Source organism: Melospiza melodia, chromosome 10, assembly GCF_035770615.1.
Source record: "Melospiza melodia melodia isolate bMelMel2 chromosome 10, bMelMel2.pri, whole genome shotgun sequence".
Lineage (NCBI taxonomy): Eukaryota > Metazoa > Chordata > Aves > Passeriformes > Passerellidae > Melospiza > Melospiza melodia.
Genome location: NC_086203.1, coordinates 17,197,554 through 17,220,007, shown reverse-complemented (window position 1 = coordinate 17,220,007; position 22,454 = coordinate 17,197,554). Strand labels below are relative to the sequence as shown.

Sequence of the window (22,454 nt, the reverse complement as noted above, 5' to 3'; positions counted from 1 at the left end):
GCACCGGGCAGGGGCCGGAGCGGGGCGGGGCCGGGGGCGGGCCCGGCTGTGCCGCCGGTGGCCGCCAGAGGGCGGTGGCGCAGCGGTGCCGGCCCTGCTGCTCCGCCCGCGCTCGCTGCCGCTGCCCCCGGTGCCCCCGGCGCTCCCGGTGCCCCCGGCGCTTCCTGCTGCTCCCGGCGCTCCCAGGCAGGGCATCGCCAGCCCACAGAGTCACGGGACCGCCATGTGCCGCGTAGGTGGTGTGGGGTCACCGACGCCATGCCCGTCCTTGCAGCCGGTGGGAACCGGGAGCGGCTGGCCGGTGATGGGGATGGCGGGGCCGTAGCACCGCGCTGACCTTGCCGGCGGCAGCGCTCAGGGCAGAACCGGCGGAGCTGGAGCAGCCGCCCGTGGCCTGGCACCCACGGCCTGACCTTCCCAGGGACAGCCGTAGTGCCGAGAGGGCAGCTGGGGGCCCTTATCCCCATCCCACGCCGCTATGGTGTCACCGTTGTGTCACCGTTGCGCCACGGTGGCTGCTCCTGCTGGTGATGCCATTCCCCATCCCATCCCAGCGCTCATCCGTACTTCCTGCCGCCCACCAGGCCGGTGGAGCGTGGCTCCTGCTGCTCACAGGCAGGTGGGGGTCCCAGCAGTGCCACGGAGTGGGTGGTAGGACTTCGGAAGGTGTGGGATGTGCCCAGGGACATGGGACTGGAGCTGGCCTCAGGTATCCCCCTGGCATCTGGCGGGACTGGGGTGGTTCTCCTGCGGGGGAGCTCAGGGAAGGGTGCCAGGGGCACTTCTGTGAAGCACCGTGCTCTGCGGGTGGGAAAAGGCTTCAGGGAGTTGGGCTGTGGGGGAAACATGTGAGGCGGCTGGGCAAGGCCATGGCACGTGCCCTGGGCTTGTGCTGCCGCCCAGCCGCTGCCCCGGCCAGCCTGCAGCCCCGGGACTGGCCCAGCCCCACGGCAAACAGGGCTCAGGTGGGCGAGCTGACCCTTGGACTGGGCGAGCAGGGACGACCCCGCGCCCAGGGCCAGCGGTCACAGCGCCACCCTGGCTGTGCCTCAGTTCCCCCGCTGGGGACAGCCCCTCTGCCAGCGCCGTGCTGATCCCGGTTTCTGTTTCCTCCTCCTGGCTCAAGCCCTGCAGCCCCGGGCTCACTCCTGGCTGTGGGGCGGGTGGGTCGGTAACCATTGCCCCCCCGGCAGCACCAGGCAGGGCTGGGTGGCAGAGCAGTGTGGCAGAGCAGTGTGGCAGAGCAGGGTGCCAGGGCAGCGTGGCAGAGCAGTGTGGCAGAGCAGTGTGGCAGGGCTGGGTGGCAGAGCAGGGTGGCAGAGCAGCGTGGCAGAGCAGTGTGGCAGAGCGGGGTGCCAGGGCAGCGTGGCAGGGCTGGGTGGCAGAGCAGCGTGGCAGAGCAGTGTGGCAGGGCTGGGTGGCAGGGCTGGGTGGCAGAGCAGGGTGCCAGGGCAGTGTGGCAGGGCTGGGTGGCAGGGCTGGGTGGCAGAGCAGGGTGCCAGGGCAGCGTGGCAGAGCAGTGTGGCAGAGCGGGGTGCCAGGGCAGCGTGGCAGAGCTCCGGGCACAGCAGCCCTGGCCGGGGTGCCGGGCTGGCCGCCTGCCGGCGGTGGCAGGAGCGGCCGGGGCTGTTTTGCTCTCTGTTTGCTCGGCCCTGGGGACGGCCAGCAACGCGGATCAAGGCCGGCGTCCTTCGGGCAGCCAATTGTTGTACAGCTCGGAGGGGAGGGAGAGGGGCAGCTGCCCCTGGGCTTTCCCAACCCCAGAGAGGGCCACCATGCCAGCACTGCCCAGCCTGAAACAGCACCACGTTTAGTCCACCCAAACACAAGGCTGGGTGGTGCCAGCAGGGACCCAGGGGTGCCTGCCAGACCCAGCTCCCCGGCTGGCACCCACATCCACCCTGGGGCAGCTCAGGAGCCCCGGTGCTGTGGGACATGGCAGCCTCAGTCCCGAGTGCCAGCACCTGCTTTTGTGCTTTTCTCTGAATCCTTTCCCCTGATGGGCCACGAAAGGGCCATGAAAGGGCCTTTATCCCCTCTCCTGCTGGATCTCACCAGGCAGGAGCCTGTGGTGGGCTGTCTAGCCCTGGCACTGACAGTCACCCCAGCTGGGGAGGGGGTTCAGGACAGCCCTGTGGGTGCCTGTGCAGGGAGCCAGAGCAGGCTGCCCTTTCACTGGGGCTGCAGGGACCAGATCTGCTCCTTGGTCAGCTCTGGACTGACCACAGCGCCCTGGGGAGAGGAGGGACACGGCTGTGGCCACAGCTCCATTTTTGGCCCAGTTATTTATAACTCTAAACAAGGATGCTACAGTTGTGTGGGCTGAAAGGTGTCCCTGCTCCTCCCCTGCTCCCTGGTCCCCAGCTCCCCAGCCATCTGCCACCCTGCTGCCCAGGCCCTGGGCACTGTGCCTGGCATCCCCCAGGGGCTCCCACACTCCTGGCAGCTTGCAGGGAGCTTGGAGATGAGCAGGAGAGCCCCTCCCCAGGGACTGGAGACCCCCCAACACTGCCCCATGCTTCCTTCCCCTGCCCCATGCTGCACTGTGGCCATCGTCTTGTGCCTCCCCAGAGGTTCTGGCAGCTGCCTGAGCTCCCTCCCTGTCCTCAGGAGGCCTGGGTGGCTGCAGGGTGCAATGCTGAGCTCCCTGAGGCTTGGGGAGCTGATGGAAGGCAGCTCCCAGCCCGGAGAGACTCAGGCCCTGTGCACATGGCGGGGTTCCCCTGTGAGCAGGGGTCCCCCTGCAGAGTGGAGCCAGGTCACCATCCTGGGGGATAATTGCCAGATCACCCCTCCAGAGGCTGATGGAACCCAACATCTCTCTGCCCACCCAAGAGAAAGTACTGCTGGCCCCATGTCTGCCTTTCCAGGGGGATGTGGGGAGCAACAGAGCCCAGCAATTGGGGTCACTGGGGAAACAAGCCAAGACTCAGGGGAGCTGGGTGCTGGATGTTTCAGGAGCATCATGGCTACTTGGGTTTGTTTGGCTTGAAAGGCATTTGAAGGCATCCAAGTCCTTGCTAAATCCTTGCTTAATTACCTTAACAGCATTTAAGCCTTTGCTGCAGGATTGTCAAGCCTCAGAAGCAAAGCCCCTGGCCCTGGTGGGGCTGTGGGTGCTGCCTGTGGGGATGGTGGGGACACGGCTGCCCAGGGTGGGTGGCAGAGACGAGCAGGCTGCCAGCAGGTGCCAGCACCTCTGGAGGGAACTGAAGGGACAGCGTCCCTGTGCCAACAGGAGCAGTTTATTCCCACACCTGATGGCTCAGGGCATCCTCCTGTCCCCAAGTGCTCCCAAGCAGCCATGGTGCCTGATGGGTTGGAGCTGGGGGAGCCTGTGTAGATCCCTCCAAACCCCTCAGTGGTGCAGGGAGAAGCACTGGGGTTACCCCGGGGCTCGTCCTGCAGCCCTTGGTTCCCAGATTGAGCGATTGAGCACAGAGATAACCCACCCTTCAGGTCTGCTGAGCAGTGCTTTGCTTCTGGCTTCTGTAAAGTTAATTGGTTTCGAGGTTCCAGGAACAAACGAAGGAGAAAAACCCACTCTGCGATGTGCGGGATCATTGAATGCTCTCTGGTGAGTTATAATTGCAAATCATGTTTTGAAATCACATTAACCAATTAGCCCGTGTTGTTGTTGTGCCCTGCCACATGACAGCATGTGCCGCGAGGGAGGCGGCCAAGGGCGAGGCGGGGGGCACCAGCTGCTCCCCAGCCCCTCTGTGTGCAGGCACAGGCACCAGCACTGGGCTCTTTCTGAGCTGGGAGGGCTGGGGGAGCAAGGCTGCAGCCCTGGACATGGCCTGGGGTCACTCTGGAGCCCACCCAGCCCGTGCTGCTGGCCACAGGCATCCCTCTCCTCTTACAGTCAGCATTCCTTTTGTGCCTCACTTCTTCATGCTCCAGGATGCAAAACCCTCTGCAACTGGTCCCTCTTGGAGCCCCTGTGTGTGCTGGCGCTGTGTCTGTGGGATGCCCAGGGATGGGGACAGAGGCACCCTCTGGAACGTTCCTGGAAAGGGCAGTCTCCGGAACGCTTCTTGCTCGAGAGGTCACAGTGGCGGTGAGGGGAGCGCTGCTTGGGCTGCAAATGTCAGCATTATCTCTGCCCTATCTTCCTGCCATCTGGGCCCTGGGAGCAGCGGGCAGCGGCAGGCAGCAGCGGGCTCAGGGCTGGGGAGGAAGCCGAGCGTGACAAGGAGAGCGTGTCCTGGCCATACACAGCACCCACTGCTCTGTGCCCGGCTCCTGGGCTGGCCTTGTCCCTGCTGTGACATTTGAGGCCCGGGGTTTTATGGGTTCCCTTTAATCTCTGATCTCGAAGCACGGCTGAAGGATAAGAAACAGGGCAGCTTTTGGCTGGGGGAAATGGTGAGAAGGCAAAGCCCACGGGGCTGTGCTGAGGGCAAGGCTCTGGCACAGCACTCGGCTCCCTGCCATTGGTGAGGCTGCTGGAGAGATGAGCCGTGCTGGGCCGTGCTCCCCTGAAGGCTCCTCACATACGGGAATCCGGCGTCAAACTTTCCAGCCAGCTGGAGAAAACCGCACGGCTGCAATTTTGCAATCCACTGGAGCCCTGACACCAGCAGAGCCATTGGTGAGACTGGCCAGAGCTGCACTGGGGCAGCCCTGGTGACCAGAGGGCTCAGGGGTCGAGACAGGGTCTTAGCTCCCCCCTCTCATGGCTCCTCTCTGTGCTGCCAGCCCGGCTGCAGGAGCCTGCAGCTACCGTGTGCCGAGTGCTGGGACAGGCTTTGGCAGGTTCTGGGGACATCTTCGCTCTCTTTCCCCCCTCTCCTCACTGCTTTGATTCTTCACAAAGCTTCAGCTTGACACGGTGGAGCCCTTGTCCTCTGCCCACCTGGAAAGTGGGAACACCAGTGAGGCTGTCACATGCTGGACAAGAGAGGGGACGGGACAAAGCAGACATGGCTGCATTTGTGCCAATAGCAGGGGAAGAGCATTGGAGGCTGGGAAGGAGCGCACAGCCTCCAAATCACTTCCCACAGCTCCTCCAGCACGCAGCCCCAGAACAGTGGCTGCACCCAGTGCCCCGGGCCCACAGTGCTGTCCCCAGGCCCAGCACCTGTGCTGTGTTTGCTCACAGGGCGGGAGCTCCCGCCGCCTTTTCCAGCCCCGCTGAGACGCGTGGCCGCCCAGCCCGGGACGCTTCTCCGCAGGTGCCACGTGGCTGCACCCGCCTTCAGCAGAGCAGGGAAAGGGTTAAAGTGATGGCCTGAGGCCAGCCATGCCCATCCTCTGGGTGCCTCTGGCTCCCCCGTCACACTGCCAAACCTGGCTGCCTCCAGTCCCCCGGCGTGCCAGCCAGCGCTGGTTCAGCACTTACGCATGCTGCTGTTATTAGAAATTAGTTAATGGATGTATGTCTGCAGCCAAAGGAGAGCGGCAGTAACAGGAGCCGCGGGATTGCCGGGAGCGGGAGGGCAGAGCTGCCACTGAATTTTTAACATCCCTCGATGTCCAGGCGAGAGGGAGGGTGCCTCTTCTCCCGATGGCGACGCTCGCTGCTGGCTGGCAAAGCCGTTTCCATCCCAGGCTGCCCGAGGCTCCGCAAGGATTTATGAAAGATATGCATAACACAAATAAAACCTTCCAGCAGCGTGAGGAGCCATTCTGCCCAAGCACAGCAGCTGGGCAGGGTTTGCAGCTCGGCATGGCAGCTGGGGGGACTCCCAAGCGTGGACCCCCAAAATGTTCCTCTGAAGTAAAAGCTGGGCAGGACAGAGGAGCAGGAGGTAGTTTGGGGGGGGCAGACCTTGTAAAGGTACAGGGAATCTTTGGGGACACAGCTGGTGACTCTCCAGAGCTCATGGCTCTCCCTGAAGCATATGGGATGCACTTGGGAGAAATTTCTGCTTTGGGGAACTGGGGGTTTGTTTCTTCATGAAAATAGACATCTTTCAGCTCAGGTGGGGAGGTTTGATGGAGATTGGGGAAGGGGGCTGGCCCAGTTACTCTGGGTCTTGTTGGGATGAGTCCACATGGGTTGTTTCCTCCCAGTGTGCTGAGATGCTGGGGTGAGAACTCTGGGGGCAGCAGGCACCATGAGCAGGGCGGGCAGCTGGGCTGGCTCAACGTGGGAGCAGCCTGAGCGTCCCAGGCCAGGGAGAGAATCTGACTGAAGGACGGGGAAAACCCTGTCCCCACACTCAGCATGTACTGGATTTATCCCTTCAGGTAGATTAGAGCAGCTGCCCCAGCCCTGCTTCTTTGGAAGCGGCCCCTGGCCTCCTGCAGGAGCCTCGGCTGCTGTAGGCAGGGGTGCCCGGTGGGGTGTCAATACCTGGCAGGATAGGGGTGCCCCATACAGTGATAATGCCGTGAGGGGCACAGACACCTGGTGCCATGAGGGGCACAGACACCGGGTGCCGTGAGGGGCACAGACACCGGGTGCCATGAAGGGCACAGACACCTGGTGCCGTGAGGGGCACAGACCCCGGGTGCCGTGAGGGGCACAGACACCTGGTGCCGTGAGGGGCACAGACACTGGGTGCCGTGAGGGGCACAGACACCGGGTGCCGTGAGGGGCACAGACACCGGGTGCCGTGAGGGGCACAGGCACCGGGTGCCGTGAGGGGCACAGACACCGGGTGCCGTGAGGGGCACAGACACCTGGTGCCGTGAGGGGCACAGACACTGGGTGCCGTGAGGGGCACAGACACCGGGTGCCGTGAGGGGCACAGACACCGGGTGCCGTGTGCGGTGCGTGGGGATGTTGGTGACTGCCCTGTTCCAGACAGGGCAGCGCTGCTTGGACGCTGACAGCCCGAAGGGGATGATGCCTGGTGCGGGGTGATTCACTGGCGGGAGGCGATGCCCAGGGACGCCGATGCCCGGCGGGGGCGATGCCCCGGGGGCGGCCGTGCCCGGGAGCGGTGGTCCCGCCGGAGCGGGGCGGGGCGGGGCGGGGCAGGGGTCGGTCGATGCGGGGCGGTCGCTCCCCAGCGCTCCTCCCGTGCCCCGGCGGAGAGCAGATTGGGAGCCTTCGCACTGGGGGCGGGATCGGGTCCGGTTTAATCTCGGGCTCCGCCGGATTACGGTCGCAGGATAGTCTCTAATCCGCGGCACCGGCCACCGGGGGCTGCTCGCCCCAGCCCGCAGCAGAGGCACGGCGGAGAGGGGCAGGTAGGTCTCTCCGCTCTCCCCTGCCGCTCGCACTCCCGGGCTCGCTCCTCCCTGCAGCTCCGTGGTTGGAGGCTGCCGGGCGCTCGGACCCCTCACCTCCCTTAATTCTCCTCCGCACCCCATCCAGTCCTTTCTCTCATCTCTCTCTCGCCGGCCCCGCTTTCCTCTCACAGCCCGTCTCTCTCTCCTCCTGCGTTTCCTCCTCCTCCTCCTCCTCCCGGCTCCGGGCAGCACGGGGAAGGCTCCGGGGCCCGGCAGCTCTGGCAGGTGCTAGCGCCCCGGGGCTGTTTGCTTTGCTGTACTCCTGCCGCTTGCCAGCGGCTGGCACCTTCCCACGGGTGGGTGGCAGATCCCGCGGGTGCCGGGGGAGGCAGAGCCCAGCGCCCCGACACTGCCCCTGCCCGGAGCGCGGTGTGGGGGCTTCGGCGTGCATCGTTCCGCTGATCCTCACAGTGGCACCAACCCCCAAACTCCCTTCACTTTCCCTGTTTTCTGCTTTAATTTTTAATCGCCCGTGGGAATGACATATGTTTCTGAAGGCTGGAAGCGGCTGTGGGCAGGATCGGGTGTCAGGGTGCCGGGGTGCCGGGGCGGGGGGCACGGGCAGGGAGAGCGGTGCCGGCCGTGCGTGCGTGCCTGCGTGCGGCGATTCCACGGGCTGGGGTATTAATAGAGCCTGGCTGGCCGGGCCAGCAGCGTGGAAAGGCGGGCAGCACACTGTGTTCCTGTCGGCCACGCGTGTCCTGGGCCAGCCGGCGTGGTGTGGTGGCTCTCTCTGCCGTGTCAGCTCTGAAAGTCCCACTGGAGAGAAACCTTCCCCAAGGGAAACTGAACCACGGCAGGTAGTTGCTGGACTTGTGCCCCCCAAGCCGTTTGGTGGCACAGGTGAGACAGGGGACCTGGCAAGTCCCCAACAGGTGGGATGGCAGGGACGCAGAACCCTGACTGGCTGCGGAGGGCATGGCTGCACTGAGCTGACGCACAGGAGATGGGGAATTTTCCACTGGTGCTGGACCAGGCCCAAGATGAGGTGTTAGACCTGTCTGGTCCCTGTGGCTTCAAGGGGGTACCCCAGAGAAAGGCGCCTTTGCCTGGCAGCACTGCCCCGTATCCCAGAACAGAGTGCCGGCGTGCCTTGGCTCAGGTGCCAGGGATGCTCAGGAGCAGTGGGACGCTCCGTTCCACTGGGGGGTGGCACGGGGGTGCTGGCACTGCTGGACCCTGGCCGGGGCGCAAAGGGCCCCACAGCACCCGGCCGTGCTGCAGCTGTAATCACACACCGGGGCCGCGGCCACGGCAAACAAACAAGCGCCGGCAGAGCCTATTTTCCTTGGCGCGTGGGGACGGGGGAAGGAGCGGAATCCCACGGGCTCCTTTGGAAGTGCAACCCTTGAGAAAACAGAGGCGGGTCGGGGCCAGAACGGACCCCCGTGCCCCGGCTCTCCTCGCCGCGTGGGTCTCGGCCGCCGCGTGCCTCCCCAGCTGCTGACGCAGCTCTGGGACCGGCTGGGTCCCCCATGCCAGCGGGGCACGGCCAGCCCGGTTCCGCTGGCCCTGTGGAGCAAATGTCCGGCTGGTCCAATGGTGAGAGTGCCATGGGCAGGCACAGCGGTGGTGCCACGGGGCTTGGGCGAATCGTGGCTCCTGATTGCCACAGGAGGCTGTGCTGGAGGTGCCAGAGGCACGTGAGGCTGTGGCTGAGGCCAGCTCCTCCTGATGGAGGGACAGTCCCCAGCACTGCCAGCAGCAAATGGAACCTTGGAGGTTTTGCTGTTGACCCCTCCGTGTCATCCCACTCAGGCCGGTTGTGTTTTGGAGAGTGTGAACTCCTGGAGAGCATCATGCTTCCAAGGCAAAACAGAACTCCAGAGGCGTGGTAGGAAACCTGACGTGTCCTTTTTCAGGCACTGTCTGTCCATCAGTCTCTGCAGTGCCACTACCTGTGCCACCACCTTCCCCGGGCGGCCCTGTGTTTCTGGAGGGGCGTGTTTGAAGTTTATAGCAAAACTCATCATACAGCCTAGCACTGCCTGAGATGCTTTGGGCTCAAGCTGGTGTCTCACCCAGCCTCCCCAAGAACCACACTGAGTGCCATCGGCCCCGTGCTGTGCCCACCCTGTCCCCAACCCCGTGCTGCCAGCCACCTGACCTTGTACCACACGGACTCAAGCTGGCAGGTGACAGCAACAGCCCGGGCTGTCCCAGTGCTGGACATGACTCCCCTTGCCTGGCCTCAGCTTCCTCACTGCTTTTCCCAGCTTGCCTTGTCCTGGTGCTTGGATGTTGGAGGATGTGGCAGGATGGTGATGGCTGACACCTGCAGCCATCCTGGGTTGTGTGCCTGGCAGGTGATGCCATGGCTGAGCTGCACCATGGTTCTGACACTGGAAACCCTCTCCATGGCCCCACCATGATGTTTGGCTCCACCACTCCCTTCCCGGAACTGCCTTTCCCTTCCCTGATGTGTCCCAGACCCCATTCCCAGGCTCAGGTACAGCTGTCCCCCAGGAAAGAGATGCCACTTGTGCTCTTAGAGGTAAGACCCTGGATGGACAGAGATGCAACAGAGATGGCCAGAAGTGCCCAGGCAGCTGCCAGAGCCCTGCTAGCCAGGACAGCGTCTTCAGAGCCACTTGTTCCTACTTGCTACTGCCAGTCCTGCCCTGGCTGGAGCACTGGGGGGATTGCCTGCCCCAAGGCTGAGCCGTGGTGTGGTGTTTGGGGTGAAAGAGGTGAGGTGAGCCCAGTGCCTACTCTACCCACCTTGTGCTGGGGGCGTGAGTGGGGCTGGCTGGCATGACCAGCTGGTGGGGCTGTCATCTCCAGAGGATCCCAGGTGGATCTATCTCAGGAGAATCTCCTGAGAATCTGTTTGGGGAAGGTCTACAGCAGGGCTACCCAGAGAGGTTCTCCAGCCATGCACCAGGCAGGTTTTGCCTCCAGTTGTCTTTTCCCACAGCTACTGGGGATCCCATGCCCACATGGGCACCCCCCAGAACCTTTGCCCCAAAGTGGGGTGCCTGGCCATCCCCTGAATGACTGGATTTGCCCCTTTGGGTGCCCCTTTCCTCTGTGGGAGGTGGCACCCTGGCATTGCCTTTGCTTGGCTGGTAGGTGGGGGGTGGAACAGCACAGGTTAAATCCAGGTTTGGGTTACTAATTTTAGGAAGACAGGCTGGGAGGAAAGCTTTGCCTGTGTGTGCTTCAGGGGAAAGGCAAAGATATTCCCAGGGCAGCTCTGGAGAGCAGTTCTCAGTGGAAGGCAAGGAGAGAGGGGTTTCTCTGCTGTGTGCCCTGCTGGGGTCAATTTCCCTGGGTAGGGGTTGCTCAGGGACTCCCCAGTTTGGGCTGTTGCCCAGCTGTGCCCACACCCCCCCTGTGCCCACAGCGGTGCCAGAGGCTGACCAGGGACCCCAGGCTGGGCTCACCCTGGGCTCAGCACTGGGGGGAACCCCAGGGCTGGGGCTGATGGCACCGGGGGAACACGGCCGGTGCCATCCCTGCCCATTGCCCTTGCTGCCCGTCTCTCTGGCAGGGCTCGCTCGCCAGCACAGCCTCAGGGAACATGAGACCGGTGTGCCAGCTCTGCTGAAACCCGAACGGCCACCTGGGCCGGGGGGGCTGCGGTGCCCGGCGCACAGCGGCGGGATGGGAGGGATACCTGGCTGCCAGCACGCAGGGCAGGCCGGCAGCTGCGGCTAAAGCCGGATTACCACCCGGAATAGTCCCACGGCTCCAGCTGGGCCGGATTAACAAGGATTCATCTACAAGGAGAGGAGATGGGGAGGGACTCTGTGCCCTGTGGGGGTCCCCGGCCTGGGGGAGCACCCACCTGCTGCCAGGGACACCCTGTGCCCTCGCTGGGCACAGGTGGGTGCTTGCATGTGGGTGCTGCGGGCTGTGGGGACACTCAGGCTGTCACTGTGTGGCACAGGCAGGGCTGGCAGGACTGGCTGCCTGTCCCCACGTGTGCTGCTGGGGACCGTGTGTGCTGCTGGGGACTGTGCCGGGCTCTGACCGGGGGAACGGGCACAGCGCAGGAGCCAGGCTTGCCCAGGGTCATACACATCCTGCTGGCCACGTTGCCTGATGCAATGGACCTCCCATCCTGCGTATCTGCTGGCACTGCCGACGGAGCTCCCCTGCCCAGCCCCCAGCTCCCGCCTCCCGCGGGGATTTTCCACCTTTTCAATGAGGTGCGTGGAAGCGAGGTGTGCGGCAGAGAGAGGGATGCGGTCCCTTCCAGGACCCAAACCCTCCCCGTGGTGCCCTGGTCCCCGAGGAAGGCTGGCCGGGGGCCGAGGTGAGCCCAGGACTGCCCGTGTGCCGGAGCAGGGCCGGGATTTGGGAGCCGGGCCGCCCCACACACGTGTCCCCATGGCAGCGAGGGCGGGCAGGCTGTGTGCTGGCCGGGACGAGCGTGCAGACCGAGCGCAGCCTGCCCGGGAGCGCAGACGTGGCCGGCGGGACGGGACGTGCCGTCCCACGCGTCCGGCTCCGTGTTCTTCTGCCGGGGCTGCGGGACAGCACCGGGGCCCGGCCCAGGCTGCCTGGCCACCCCGCAGTGTTGTGGGGTGTCACCAGCTCTGGGAGCAGCCTGGCAGAGGTGGGAGGTCTGGCTGCAGCGCTGTCCTTGTGTCCCAAAGCCCGGCAGGCAGCAGAGAGGCACATGCTGGGAAATCGATGCAGCTTGCCCAGCACCCCCAGGAACGCTGCCCTGGGTGCCACAGCCTGGAGGGTTCTGTGCCCATGCACGTGGCCAGGTCCACACCATCAGCTGGGTGAGTGGGCACTGGAGCTGCTGGTCAGGAGTGGGATTATGCCGGGCAGCATGTGGCTACCCAACATGGCAGGGAAGATGGGATGGCAGCATCCCATCTGCATGGTGGCACCCTGAGGGGAGGAGATCCCTGAGGAGATGCTCCTTGCCCAGAGCAGAGGGTTCCCAGCTAAGGGGGGCACACAGTGAGGTGGTGAACCCACCAACCCCACCTGGAGGGGAACCAAGCCACCCCTTCAGGGCCGCCCGTCACTCTGTATTTGCTGTTCTGCCTTATCGCAAGGCAAACAGCAGCAGGCAGGGCTCACACTGCCCGATCGAATCGTCTCATGCTCCCTCCTCTTTCATCTCCCCCTTGCCCTGGCTACTGCCACCAGGAGAGCCTGGCCGGGGGGCAAAGGCCAGGGCCAGCTGGGGAAGTGGCAGTGAGTGGTGCTGGGCCCGTGCCAGGGCTGTGCCAGGGCCGTGCCAGGCTGCCCGGCGGGAGGAAGCGTCTGGGTGGCAGCACGAAGCCCGGTGCATGCTGAATGAGCCCGGCCGTGCCGCTTGCTATTCCGAGAGACGCTTGGGGGAAGAAGTTGGTATTTCCTGAGCTGCCCAGAGAGGTGTAATTATAACCTGGGAGAAGAAAGGGGCTGCAGACGAGAGTGCCCAGCCTTCCTGGCGCCCGTGGGGGAGCGGGCAGGGGAGTGGGCAGATGCTGCGTGCCACCAGCGGGATGCGGTGAAGCCCTGCCCGCCGGCAACCCAGCGGCACTGGGGGGCTTAGGGAGGTGTTGGAACCTCACAGGTCTGGTGCCCCCACTCAATCCCACGCTGGGTGAGCGGTGGGTTCAGCGATGCCTGCCCGTGGTGGTGGGAAGGCGCAGAGTTAACGGTGGCTTTTGGACGTGCTGGCAGCCTTGTTCATGCCTGGATCCATCCCAAGCGGAGGCCTAGTGGAGGGGATAAATCATCACCCAGAACCCGCCCTGCGCTTCCCTCTCGTCCCCCGCATGGCTGAACCTTCTCATTTTGGTTCCTGCTGGCCTGTGTCCTGCCTCAGCCTCCCCGCCTGGCTGGGTGCTGCAGGTAGGGTGACCCAAATATGTGCCCACCACCCCGGGCCAACCGCAGGGGTTCGGCCCCCCTGGCAGTGCCAGCAGCCAGTGTGTGGCCTGGGATGACCCTGCCAGGTCTTTGTGGCCTGGATGGGCAGGGACAAGCAGGGCAGCAGCTCAGGAGACCGGAGGTGCTGGCACCCACACCCTGACGTGTCATCCTTCCCTTGCGTGCCAGCAGGACTGCTGGACCCGACTGCGCTGTGGGAAGGCTCCTCAGATTTCTGGGGACACCAGTCCCCTGGGAGCATAAAGATGGGCATGTCCCCTGCTCACCCCATGGCGACCCCCGGCAGCGGGGTGGTGGGGCAGCAGCATCCTCCCGGTACTGGGGACCACGCTGCATCCCAGCCAGGCCTACCCTCCAGCTGGGTGGCAGCGGCCCTTGGCTGGACATAGCCCCATGTGGAGCCCCCTGGCCAGCCGGACAAGACCCCAGCCCCTCGGGGCAGTGGGGGGTGGCGGGACCCTGCCCCGGCTGCCAGCCTGCCCCAGAAAGCCACCCTGTGCCGTTTCCCAGCGGGGCGGGGAGGGCCGGGGCTCGCACAGAGGCGGCTTTGTGCGGCGTGCCAAGGCGTCCCGCGCTCGGCAGCCCGGCCGCCTTCCCCTGCCAAGGAGCTGTCTCCCGGCCCCGCGCTCTTTCCTGCTCCGTTTGTCCAGCCCTGACGTGCCCCCGAGCCCCCCGCCTTGGCACCCCGGCAGCGGCGGGACGCGGGTGATCCCTTCGCGCCGGGCAGCGCCACGGGCTTTACATAACGGCGGCCGGGGGGTCCCTGAGCTCCCTGCCCCGTCCTCAGCCGCCCTCCCAAACGCCCCCACTCACTCGCCTGCTGGCACCCGTCTGCAGGAGGGGAAACTGAGTCATGGAGCCGAGAGCTGCGGGCAGGGGAGCGGAGGTGGGCAGGCGGTGTGCATGGGGACTCTGGGGCTGGGCGGTGCTGTGAGCAAGGGGACGGGGTGGGCTGTGGGATGTCTGGCTGGGCGAGAGGGCACCCGCACACTGGGGCTCTGGTGGGGCACTGGAGCTGGGGCTGAGTTCCGTGGGACATTGTGTGCTGAGCAGGCAGAAGGGAGGAGAAGAAGCACACCACCGTGATGCCTGGCTCAGTGACCCTCCCATCCCTGCCGTGCCACCAGCGCTGGTGCTGAGCCCAGCTCCAGAGTCCCTGGTGGAGGCAGGACTTGTGAGGCTCCAGGCCAGCCCCTCCGCTGCTCCTGCCCAGAGCTGGACCGCTGTTGCCTCCCTCTTGCAGAGCCTGAGCAGAGCCCATAGCAATCCCAGCTGTCTCCCAGCCATGGATACCACGGACGTGCCCCTGCAGGCTGAGATGGTGGAGCTGGTGCCCAACGGGAAGCACACGGCTGCACTCACCGCCTCCACTGTCCCCTCACTGGCGGGTGACAGGTAGGGCACTCAGGGCAAGGGGTGGTGCAGGGACTTGGGGGGTCCTCCGAGCTGCTCCCTGCCCGTGAGATACCAGCCAGGGCTGATGGTCCCTGTCTCTGCTTTGGCTTCACTCCTCTCCCTCCATGGGCAGATTTGAAGAGAACCAGACTGGCGTGGCAGAGATGGAGGAGTTCCTGCCCCACGGTGCTGAGAAGAAGCAGACACACTTCACTGATGTGAGTAGCAGCACGGGCACAGTGCCTGGGGTGGCATGGGGCAAGCTCCCAGTGTGTGACTGGTGCATCCCCTCCCTGTTGTGTCCTGTAACAGTTTGAAGGGAAGACGTCTTTCGGGATGTCCGTCTTCAACCTGAGCAATGCCATCATGGGCAGTGGCATCCTGGGGCTGGCCTATGCCATGGCCAACACCGGCATCATCCTCTTCCTGTGAGTGCCATGGGGGCATGGCGGGGATGTTCAGGCATGGGGGGCTCCTCCAAGGGGATCGGTGGGTGCAGGCAAGAAAGAAGTCTCTGGCTTGGGATGATGCAGGGACCAGTGTCCTGCTGGCTGAGCTATGCCCACTGCTGGCAAAAGTCTGCCTGAGTGCCATGCCCCACTTGGGGGGAGGAGGAAGAGGGTGAAGGTCTGCCTTCCTTACTACGAAGTCAGATTTTCAAAAGTAGCTTGAAGGAGGTGAGTGATGGCTCCTTTTGTGTGTGGACACATGGACTGAATCTGCCCCATGAACACCCAGCTGGTGCTCAGGCAAGGGGGTGGTATCCTGGGGGTGGTATCCTGGGACAGCTGCCCACAGGTAGAGCACATCTGCATGGGGTTTGCCCCACAGCCATGTCTGAGCCCTGTGCTGTGACCCACTGGTAACTGTGCTCTCCTCCTGCAGCTTCCTCCTCACAGCAGTGGCCCTGCTCTCCAGCTACTCCATCCACCTGCTGCTCAAGTCCTCGGGCATTGTGGGTGAGTGCCAATCCTCAGCAGGGCCATGCTGGGGCTCCCACCCTGACTCTCACCCGCCACCACTGCTCCCTGTCCCACAGGCATCCGTGCCTATGAGCAGCTGGGTTATCGAGCGTTCGGCACGCCGGGGAAGCTGGCAGCGGCCATCGCCATCACGCTGCAGAACATCGGGGGTGAGCTGGGGCACCTGCCAGGGCTGGGGATGGGGTGGCACCAGAGAACACCAGTGCACCAAGACCTCCTTCTGCCCTGCAGCCATGTCCAGCTACCTGTACATTGTCAAATCTGAAGTGCCTCTGGTCATCCAGACCTTCCTGAACCTGGAGGAGAAGACCACGTGAGTGCCTCCTGCCCACGCTGCCTGCGTGCCTTCCCCGGGCAGGCGCCGGGGCTCTGGCTCCAGCTGTGCAGCCCGTGGCAGGGATTTACTGTCATTAAGCCACTACTATTTTTGATAACTGTCAGTGCTGAATAAGCCCCTGGGTGAGATTAAACCGAGCTGAACTTCCAATCCCTGCTCCTCACATCCCCTTGGGATCAGGCTTTCCTCCTTGAGCAGAACCTGGGGCTGCAGGGTGGGGGTCTGGTTGGGTATAGGTCCCCCCACCCCATGCCCACATCCCCACTAGCAACTCTAGCCCTTGTGGGTGCACCACTGTGGGGGTGGGCAGAACCCTGGTTCAAGGGCCCCTAGGGATGCTGGCCTCAGGGTCTCCAAGGATGCTGTCTCAGGGGTCCCCAGGGATGTTAGCAGAGCAGGAATGCCAGCCTCAGGGGACACCAGTGCCCCTGGGATTTGCCAGCTGAAGGGTCCCTAGCAATGGCAGACAGCCCCCACAGTGGCTGCCTCTGCCTGCTGCGCCCCAGCAGACTGAGGTGGTGAGCAGGCCCTCTGCTTCCAGGGACTGGTACATGAATGGGAACTACCTGGTGATCCTGGTTTCTGTCACCATTATCCTGCCCCTGGCACTCATGAAGCAGCTGGGTAAGTCAGGGAGATGCTACCCATGGCACTGGGGCCTGGCACCCTGGGTCTCCCACGGGGCGATGGTGCCAGCCTGGATGTGCCGGGCAAGGAGGGGACACTGAGCCAGTGCAAGGGTCCTGCCCGCACCCAGCAGCCACTCTCCTCCCTCCCCAGGCTACCTTGGCTACGCCAGCGGCTTCTCCCTCAGCTGTATGGTCTTCTTCCTGATCTCGGTGAGCGCCCTCTGGCACTGGCAGTGCCTTGGGGTGCCAAGCATGCCTCCTGCCGGGCTGTGAGGCTGGGCTGCTTGCTGTGGGGACAGCAGAGGCAGCAGGGACAGCGGGTGCTCGGGGCTGCAGAGACGCTGTGGCTGGGCTGTCAAGCTGCTGGGTTATTTTCGGCTGAAGGAACCGAATGTTGTGGAAAGGGAGAGGGGGGAAGGTGCTGGAGGGGCATCTGCACATGTGGCCCCTCCACGTGCTGCTGCCTGGCTCTGTCCTGCTGCTCACCCCCACAGGGACAGGCTGGGGGAGCAGCATTGCCACAGGGCAGCACTAGCAAAAGGTGTCCCTGGGAGGGGTCCCAGTAGGGTCACTCTCCTGCTGGGCATGTGGGCAATGTGTGCTGGGAGCTGGGGGCACCAAGAACTGACTGGCCCCATGTCCCCTGCCCCACCCCAGGTCATCTACAAGAAGTTCCAGATCCCCTGCCCACTTCCGGAGCAGGAGGGGAACATCACGGGCATCCTCAACGTCACCACTGTCAGCACCAGTGACTACCAGAATGGCTACACAGTCCTCCAGGCTCCTGAGCAGGACACTTGCACACCCAGCTTCTTTACCCTGAACTCACAGGTAAGGAGCTGAGGCTCTGGGTGAGCCCCCACCCTGTGCACCCAGTGAATATGGGTGGTCCTGGTGCTGGCAGCCCCTGCCTCTGGGCCCCCAGCAGTCAGTCGTGCTCCTCTCACACAGACAGCCTACACCATCCCCATCATGGCCTTCGCCTTCGTCTGCCACCCCGAGGTGCTGCCCATCTACACCGAGCTGAAGGAGTGAGTCCTGGGTGGGGGCACCCACGGGGAGGGGTGGGCTTCACCCGGCGCCCACCCAAAGGCAGTGCCATCCATGTGGGGACCTGCGCCGGGGCAGCGTGGGGAGGTGGGTGATATGACCCTGGGTGGGGCAGTGGGTGGGTGCATGGTGGCTGATAGCACCTGGGATGGGTGGTATCAGTCTCAGGAGGTGGGTGATACAACCTGGGGTAGGTGGGTAGGCAGTATCACCCCTGGGAGGTTGGGGATATAACCCTGGGTGGGCGCTATCACCTCTGGGAGGTGTGTGATATGACTCAGAATGGGTGCAGGGATGTTATCACCCCTGGGAGGTGGGTGCCATGATCCAGGAGTGGTGGTGTGACCCCTGGGAGGTGGGTGCTGTGACCCAGAGAGGGTGGGTGGCTGGTTGGTGCCACCCTGCCCAGGAAGGGGGACGTAGCCCCTCTCTGCACATCCCCCACGCACCCCAGAGTGTTTTGGCATCACCTCTCCTCACTGGGTGGGTGCTTGGTGTCAGCGGGTGCCACGGGGCTGTGCTGAGCCCGCCGTGTCCTGCAGCCCCTCCAAGAAGAAGATGCAGTGCATCTCCAACATCTCCATCATGGTCATGTACCTCATGTACTTCTTGGCTGCCCTCTTTGGCTACCTCACGTTTTACGGTGAGCCCTCGGGGAGGGGACTGGGCTGGCACACCTGTGCCAGGGGGTGATGGTGCTGGGCTCACTCAGGTGATGTTCACAGACCGTGTGGAGTCAGAGCTGCTGCACACGTACAACAAGGTGGATCCCTTTGATGTGCTCATCCTGTGTGTGCGTGTGGCTGTGCTGACGGCTGTCACCCTCACCGTCCCCATTGTCCTCTTCCCGGTGAGTGACCCCACAGGAATGCCAGGTGGCTTCAGCAGCAGGCTTTGAGAAGGGAAACTGAGGCAGTGATGAAGGCGGGATTGGGGAACAGGACATTCTGGGTGCCAGGAGCAGGGCTGGGGCAGAGGCAGGGGTGATGGGGCAGAGGCAGGGCCACAGGGACAAGGCTGTGAAGGGGTGACAGGAACCAGAGGGGCATCACGGTCAGAGCTTGGGAAGGGAAAGGGGTTATAGTGACCTGCAGGGCCGTAGGGACAGGGCTAGAGTGAGGGCAATGGGGCCCAGCAGGACTGCAGGGACAGGGTACGGGTCCTGGCTCCAAGGATGGAGTGTGACACCCTGTCCCTGTCCCCAGGTCCGTCGGGCCATCCAGCAGATGCTGTTCCAAGGGAAAGACTTCAGCTGGATCCGCCACATCGCCATTGCTGTGATCCTGCTGACCTTCATCAACCTCCTCGTCATCTTTGCCCCCTCCATTCTTGGCATCTTTGGCTTGATTGGTGGGTGGCAGTGCCCTGCTCCTGTCCCTCCTTGATCATGGGGTGTTGCAGCAGCATGCCAGCCCCTGTCCTGACTGGTGCTCAGCTGTGACTGACCCTGCCGTGCCTCAGTTTCCCTGTCACCTGCCAGGACCAGGTGGTTGTGTGGCTCACCCATGCCATGGCTGTCCTGTTCCCACAGCGCAGTGCCTGCACTGCTCTTCCCTGCGTGTTTCCCTTGATCCCCCCGGCCAGGCTCCCCCCCCTCAGAGCTCAGCTCGGTGCCAGGGCTGCGGGAGGGGTGTGGGGACAGTGCCAGCACACTGCGTCCCTGGGTTCCTGGAAGGCTTTGCCAGGGCTGGGGAGGGCAAGGAGGGGGTGGGGGTGGACAGGACCTGTCCTGGCAGTGGGGCTGGCAGGGCTGAGCTGCAGGGTGGGAGGCCCCTGCCCACTCTGTCCCTGTCTTCTCCAGGTGCCACCTCCGCTCCCTGCCTCATCTTCATCTTCCCTGCCATCTTCTACATCCGCATCATGCCCAAGGACAAGGAGCCGCTGCGCTCCACCCCCAAAATATTGGTAAGCGTGGGCAGGGGTACAAGGATGGGGACGGGCATGGGGCTCTGAGCCTGGCTGGGAACCCTGTTGCCCTGGCCATCCCTGAGTCCCTTCCTTGTCCCCACAGGCTGCCTGCTTTGCCCTCCTTGGAGTGGTCTTCATGATCATGAGCTTGAGCTTCATCATCATCGACTGGGCCACGGGTGGGGGGAAGAGCGGCGGCAGCCACTAGCCACTGCCGGTGCCCAAGCCAACCTCGCCCCCGCCCGCCCGGTGCCCAGGGAGAGCCCACCCTGGGCTCAGCCCCCATGCTGCAGCCCCACCAGGATTCCCTGGGGACTTCCGCTGTTGCTGCCCGTCACCTGTGGTGATGGTGAGAGGGCATGAGCCATGGCAGGCATGGAGACTCCTCGACCTGTGTCCGGGATGGGGCAGTGAGCCCGGGGCAGGTCCTGTGCCCCCCAGCCACTCCAGCGGGCACCTTCCCTGCTCTGCGCCTCAGTTTCCCCCGTCTGTAAAATGGGGAGAATAATACTGCCCTACCTCACCCGGAGCTGGCTGTCAGGTGGAGCTCTTGTGCACCCCAAGAGCCACCAGCAGCAGCAGGCACTGCCAGGGGCGCAGGGCACTGCCTGCCATGGGGACCAAGGCTGGGCACTTCCCTGGCCTCCCCCAGATAGCATCAAGAGCCTGATGAACAGTGTCCGTGGGGGCTGGAATCCAGCGGGGCGGTCGGACCCGTGACAGCACCTGTGCCCAAGCCACCTGCCCTCTCCCCTGCCATCCCCCATCCCCAGAGAGATGCCACCCGCTGCCCTGGCATTGCAGGGGCACCCCGGTCCCTGTGGACAGGCGTGGCCCTCGTGCTGTGGCTGGTGGTGCTCAGCCTGAGGGGAACTGTTTGCTCCGGGTGCCTGTGGATGGGACCCTGCTGACCCCTGGGCACGTACGGGGGGGACCAGCTGCATTGCTCCAGGGAGGTGGCACACATGCCATGGGCTTGGCATCCATGCTGCGGCTGGGCTGCTGGGGCCTGGTGCACCCAGGGGGCATGAGGGGGATTTGGGGGCGGGCTGGGGGCAGCACTCGCTGGGGGCAAGCTCGGGGCTCTGGAGGCACCCCTGTCTGCATGCCCAGATGCCAGGGTGATGGGCACCCCAGCAACACAAGCTGTCCCTGCTCGCCCTGCACCCTGGGCCAGCACTCAGACCCTACAGCCCTCATCCACCCATCCATCCATCCATCCATCCATCCATGCCGCTGGGATCATCTATCCCAACCATGCCAAAACCCGGAGAGCGGCTCTCCCACCCCCCAGCTCCCCTCCCAGTATGGGGGGCAGCCCGGCAGGGTGGGCAGCACAGGGCTGGGGGGTCTGTCCTGCGGCAAAGTACATAAGAGACGTATTTTTTTATGAGGTGGTGGAGGCTGGGATGCTTTTTATAAATACTGTACATAAGAGTAGATCTTTTTTAACGTGTTGTGTTGCTCTGGGTAGCTCTGTATAATGTACATATCACATGGGGGGGCACTGGACTCTCACCATGTGCAGCGTGGCCCCACTGTTCCTGTCACCAGCCTGGCTGCCCCAGGGCCACCCTGACACCTGTAAATTATTGCTGGGGCTGATGCTGGCCGTGGCAGGAGGCCTGAGGTGAGAATAAAGATGTGAATGTGCCCAGGTCTCAGGCATCACTGGGGCGGGTGAGGTGTTGGCATGCAGGCTGGCACCTCCCACGGGCATCCTGAGGTGGCACGGACAGACGGACACGAGCCACACGGGTGCGCAGATGTGTGCGAGGACAGCGGGGATATATGGACATGGATGTGCAGTGTCAGTGCACACGGATGAACAGCAGGACAGAACAGACACACGGACATGAATGTGCAGGGACCCCTGTGGGAGTTAGACCCTGGGGAAATTGGACTGTGAGGGAGTGGGATCCCTGGGGAGCAGGACACCTGTGAGAGCAGGATCCCCAGGACAACAGGACACGAATGGGAGCACAGCCCTGGGGAGTGGGACTCCTGAGAGGTGGGATACGTGGGAGCAGGAGCCCAGCAAGTGCCATGGCAGTGCTGGAGAGTGCTGGGGCTGCTCTGGAAGCAGGGCTCCAGGAAGGAGGTGCTGGGGCGTCTCGTGCGTGGTGCCAGGGCAGTGGGTGCCCCCAGTGCCCTCAGGGCCAGCCCCCAGCCCTCGCCCATGGCACAGTGCGGAGTGAGGGTGAGCCCCCCCCGGCCCTGGCCCCTCACTCCCTCAGCTGGCCCCAGCTCTGGGCTCAGTGCCAGCTCGTTAGCAAAGCCTTATTAGCTCGGCAGCCCGCTCCCACGGGAACAGCCCTGCTCCCCCACAGCAGGCCCACGGGCACAGGCCTGCAGACCCCACGGGGAATGCTGTACCCTTCCCCTGGCATTCTGAGTGGAGAGCATCCCTGGCTGCCCTCATCCTGCTCAGCCGGTGCCAGTGTGGAGGGGCTGCAGGGCCTGGGCAGGCATGAGGCAATGCTGTGGGGCTGGCATGGAGTGAGGGTGGCTGCCTGGGCACGGACCAGCCCCCTGGGTCAGTGGGCACACCTGGCCCCCTCCTCAGGACCTGTGGGGAGTTCTGGTTCCTCAAGGAGCAGCCCTGGGAGATGGGGGACAGGGCAAGCGCCTGAGGGAGCCCCTGTTCTGGGAGAAACCTGGAGATGCCCCATCCTGCCCAGTCCCATCCTGCCCCATCCCCTGTCACAGGCACCCCCAGCCCCAGAACTTGCCAAGGAGCTCCCTCCCCTGCAGCAGGGGACCCTGAGGAGTGAGAGATGCTCAAGCTCTGAGCCACCACCCTGTGACGCCGAGACTCTACAGAAGGTAGCCCTGAAACACAGCATCACCCAAACCGCTGTTCCCAGGGCTGCACCCACTGCTCGGCACCCAAAGGGCCCCAAAACGCAGCACCCAGACTCCATCTCCCTCCAATGTGTGTCCTGGGACACACCGTGTCCCTCCCTATGTCTATCCCGGGACACACCGTGTCCCACGCACACGTCTATCCCGGGACACACCGTGTCCCACGCACACGTCCATCCCGGGACACGCCGTGCTTTATCCCGGGCCACCCCGTGTCCCTGCTCCCTGCCGTCCCTCACAGCCCGTGTCCCC

At 64.1% G+C, this 22,454-nt stretch overlaps 1 protein-coding gene across 4 annotated transcripts in view; it reads left to right on the top strand.

The window, feature by feature from the left end:
• Positions 1-20,990, top strand: part of SLC38A3 (solute carrier family 38 member 3) — a 238,553-nt gene extending 217,563 nt beyond the window's left edge. Inside the window, exons 1-16 of one of the 4 annotated variants that reach the window (XM_063164631.1) lie at positions 4,445-4,597; positions 14,279-14,430; positions 14,564-14,648; positions 14,743-14,858; positions 15,316-15,389; positions 15,470-15,562; positions 15,645-15,726; positions 16,292-16,374; positions 16,531-16,589; positions 17,037-17,210; positions 17,331-17,410; positions 17,972-18,072; positions 18,155-18,279; positions 18,635-18,779; positions 19,231-19,334; positions 19,441-20,990. In XM_063164631.1, the coding sequence (XP_063020701.1) occupies positions 4,460-4,597; positions 14,279-14,430; positions 14,564-14,648; positions 14,743-14,858; positions 15,316-15,389; positions 15,470-15,562; positions 15,645-15,726; positions 16,292-16,374; positions 16,531-16,589; positions 17,037-17,210; positions 17,331-17,410; positions 17,972-18,072; positions 18,155-18,279; positions 18,635-18,779; positions 19,231-19,334; positions 19,441-19,545 (1,716 nt within the window). In that variant the 5' untranslated portion in view covers positions 4,445-4,459 and the 3' untranslated portion in view covers positions 19,546-20,990. Of the gene's footprint in view, positions 1-4,444; positions 4,598-6,996; positions 7,147-13,813; positions 13,922-14,278; positions 14,431-14,560; positions 14,649-14,742; positions 14,859-15,315; positions 15,390-15,469; positions 15,563-15,644; positions 15,727-16,291; positions 16,375-16,530; positions 16,590-17,036; positions 17,211-17,330; positions 17,411-17,971; positions 18,073-18,154; positions 18,280-18,634; positions 18,780-19,230; positions 19,335-19,440 lie in introns of those variants that run through there. The other 3 variants (XM_063164633.1, XM_063164632.1, XM_063164635.1) reach the window with 3 other exon arrangements.
• Positions 20,991-22,454: the final 1,464 nt, after the last annotated feature.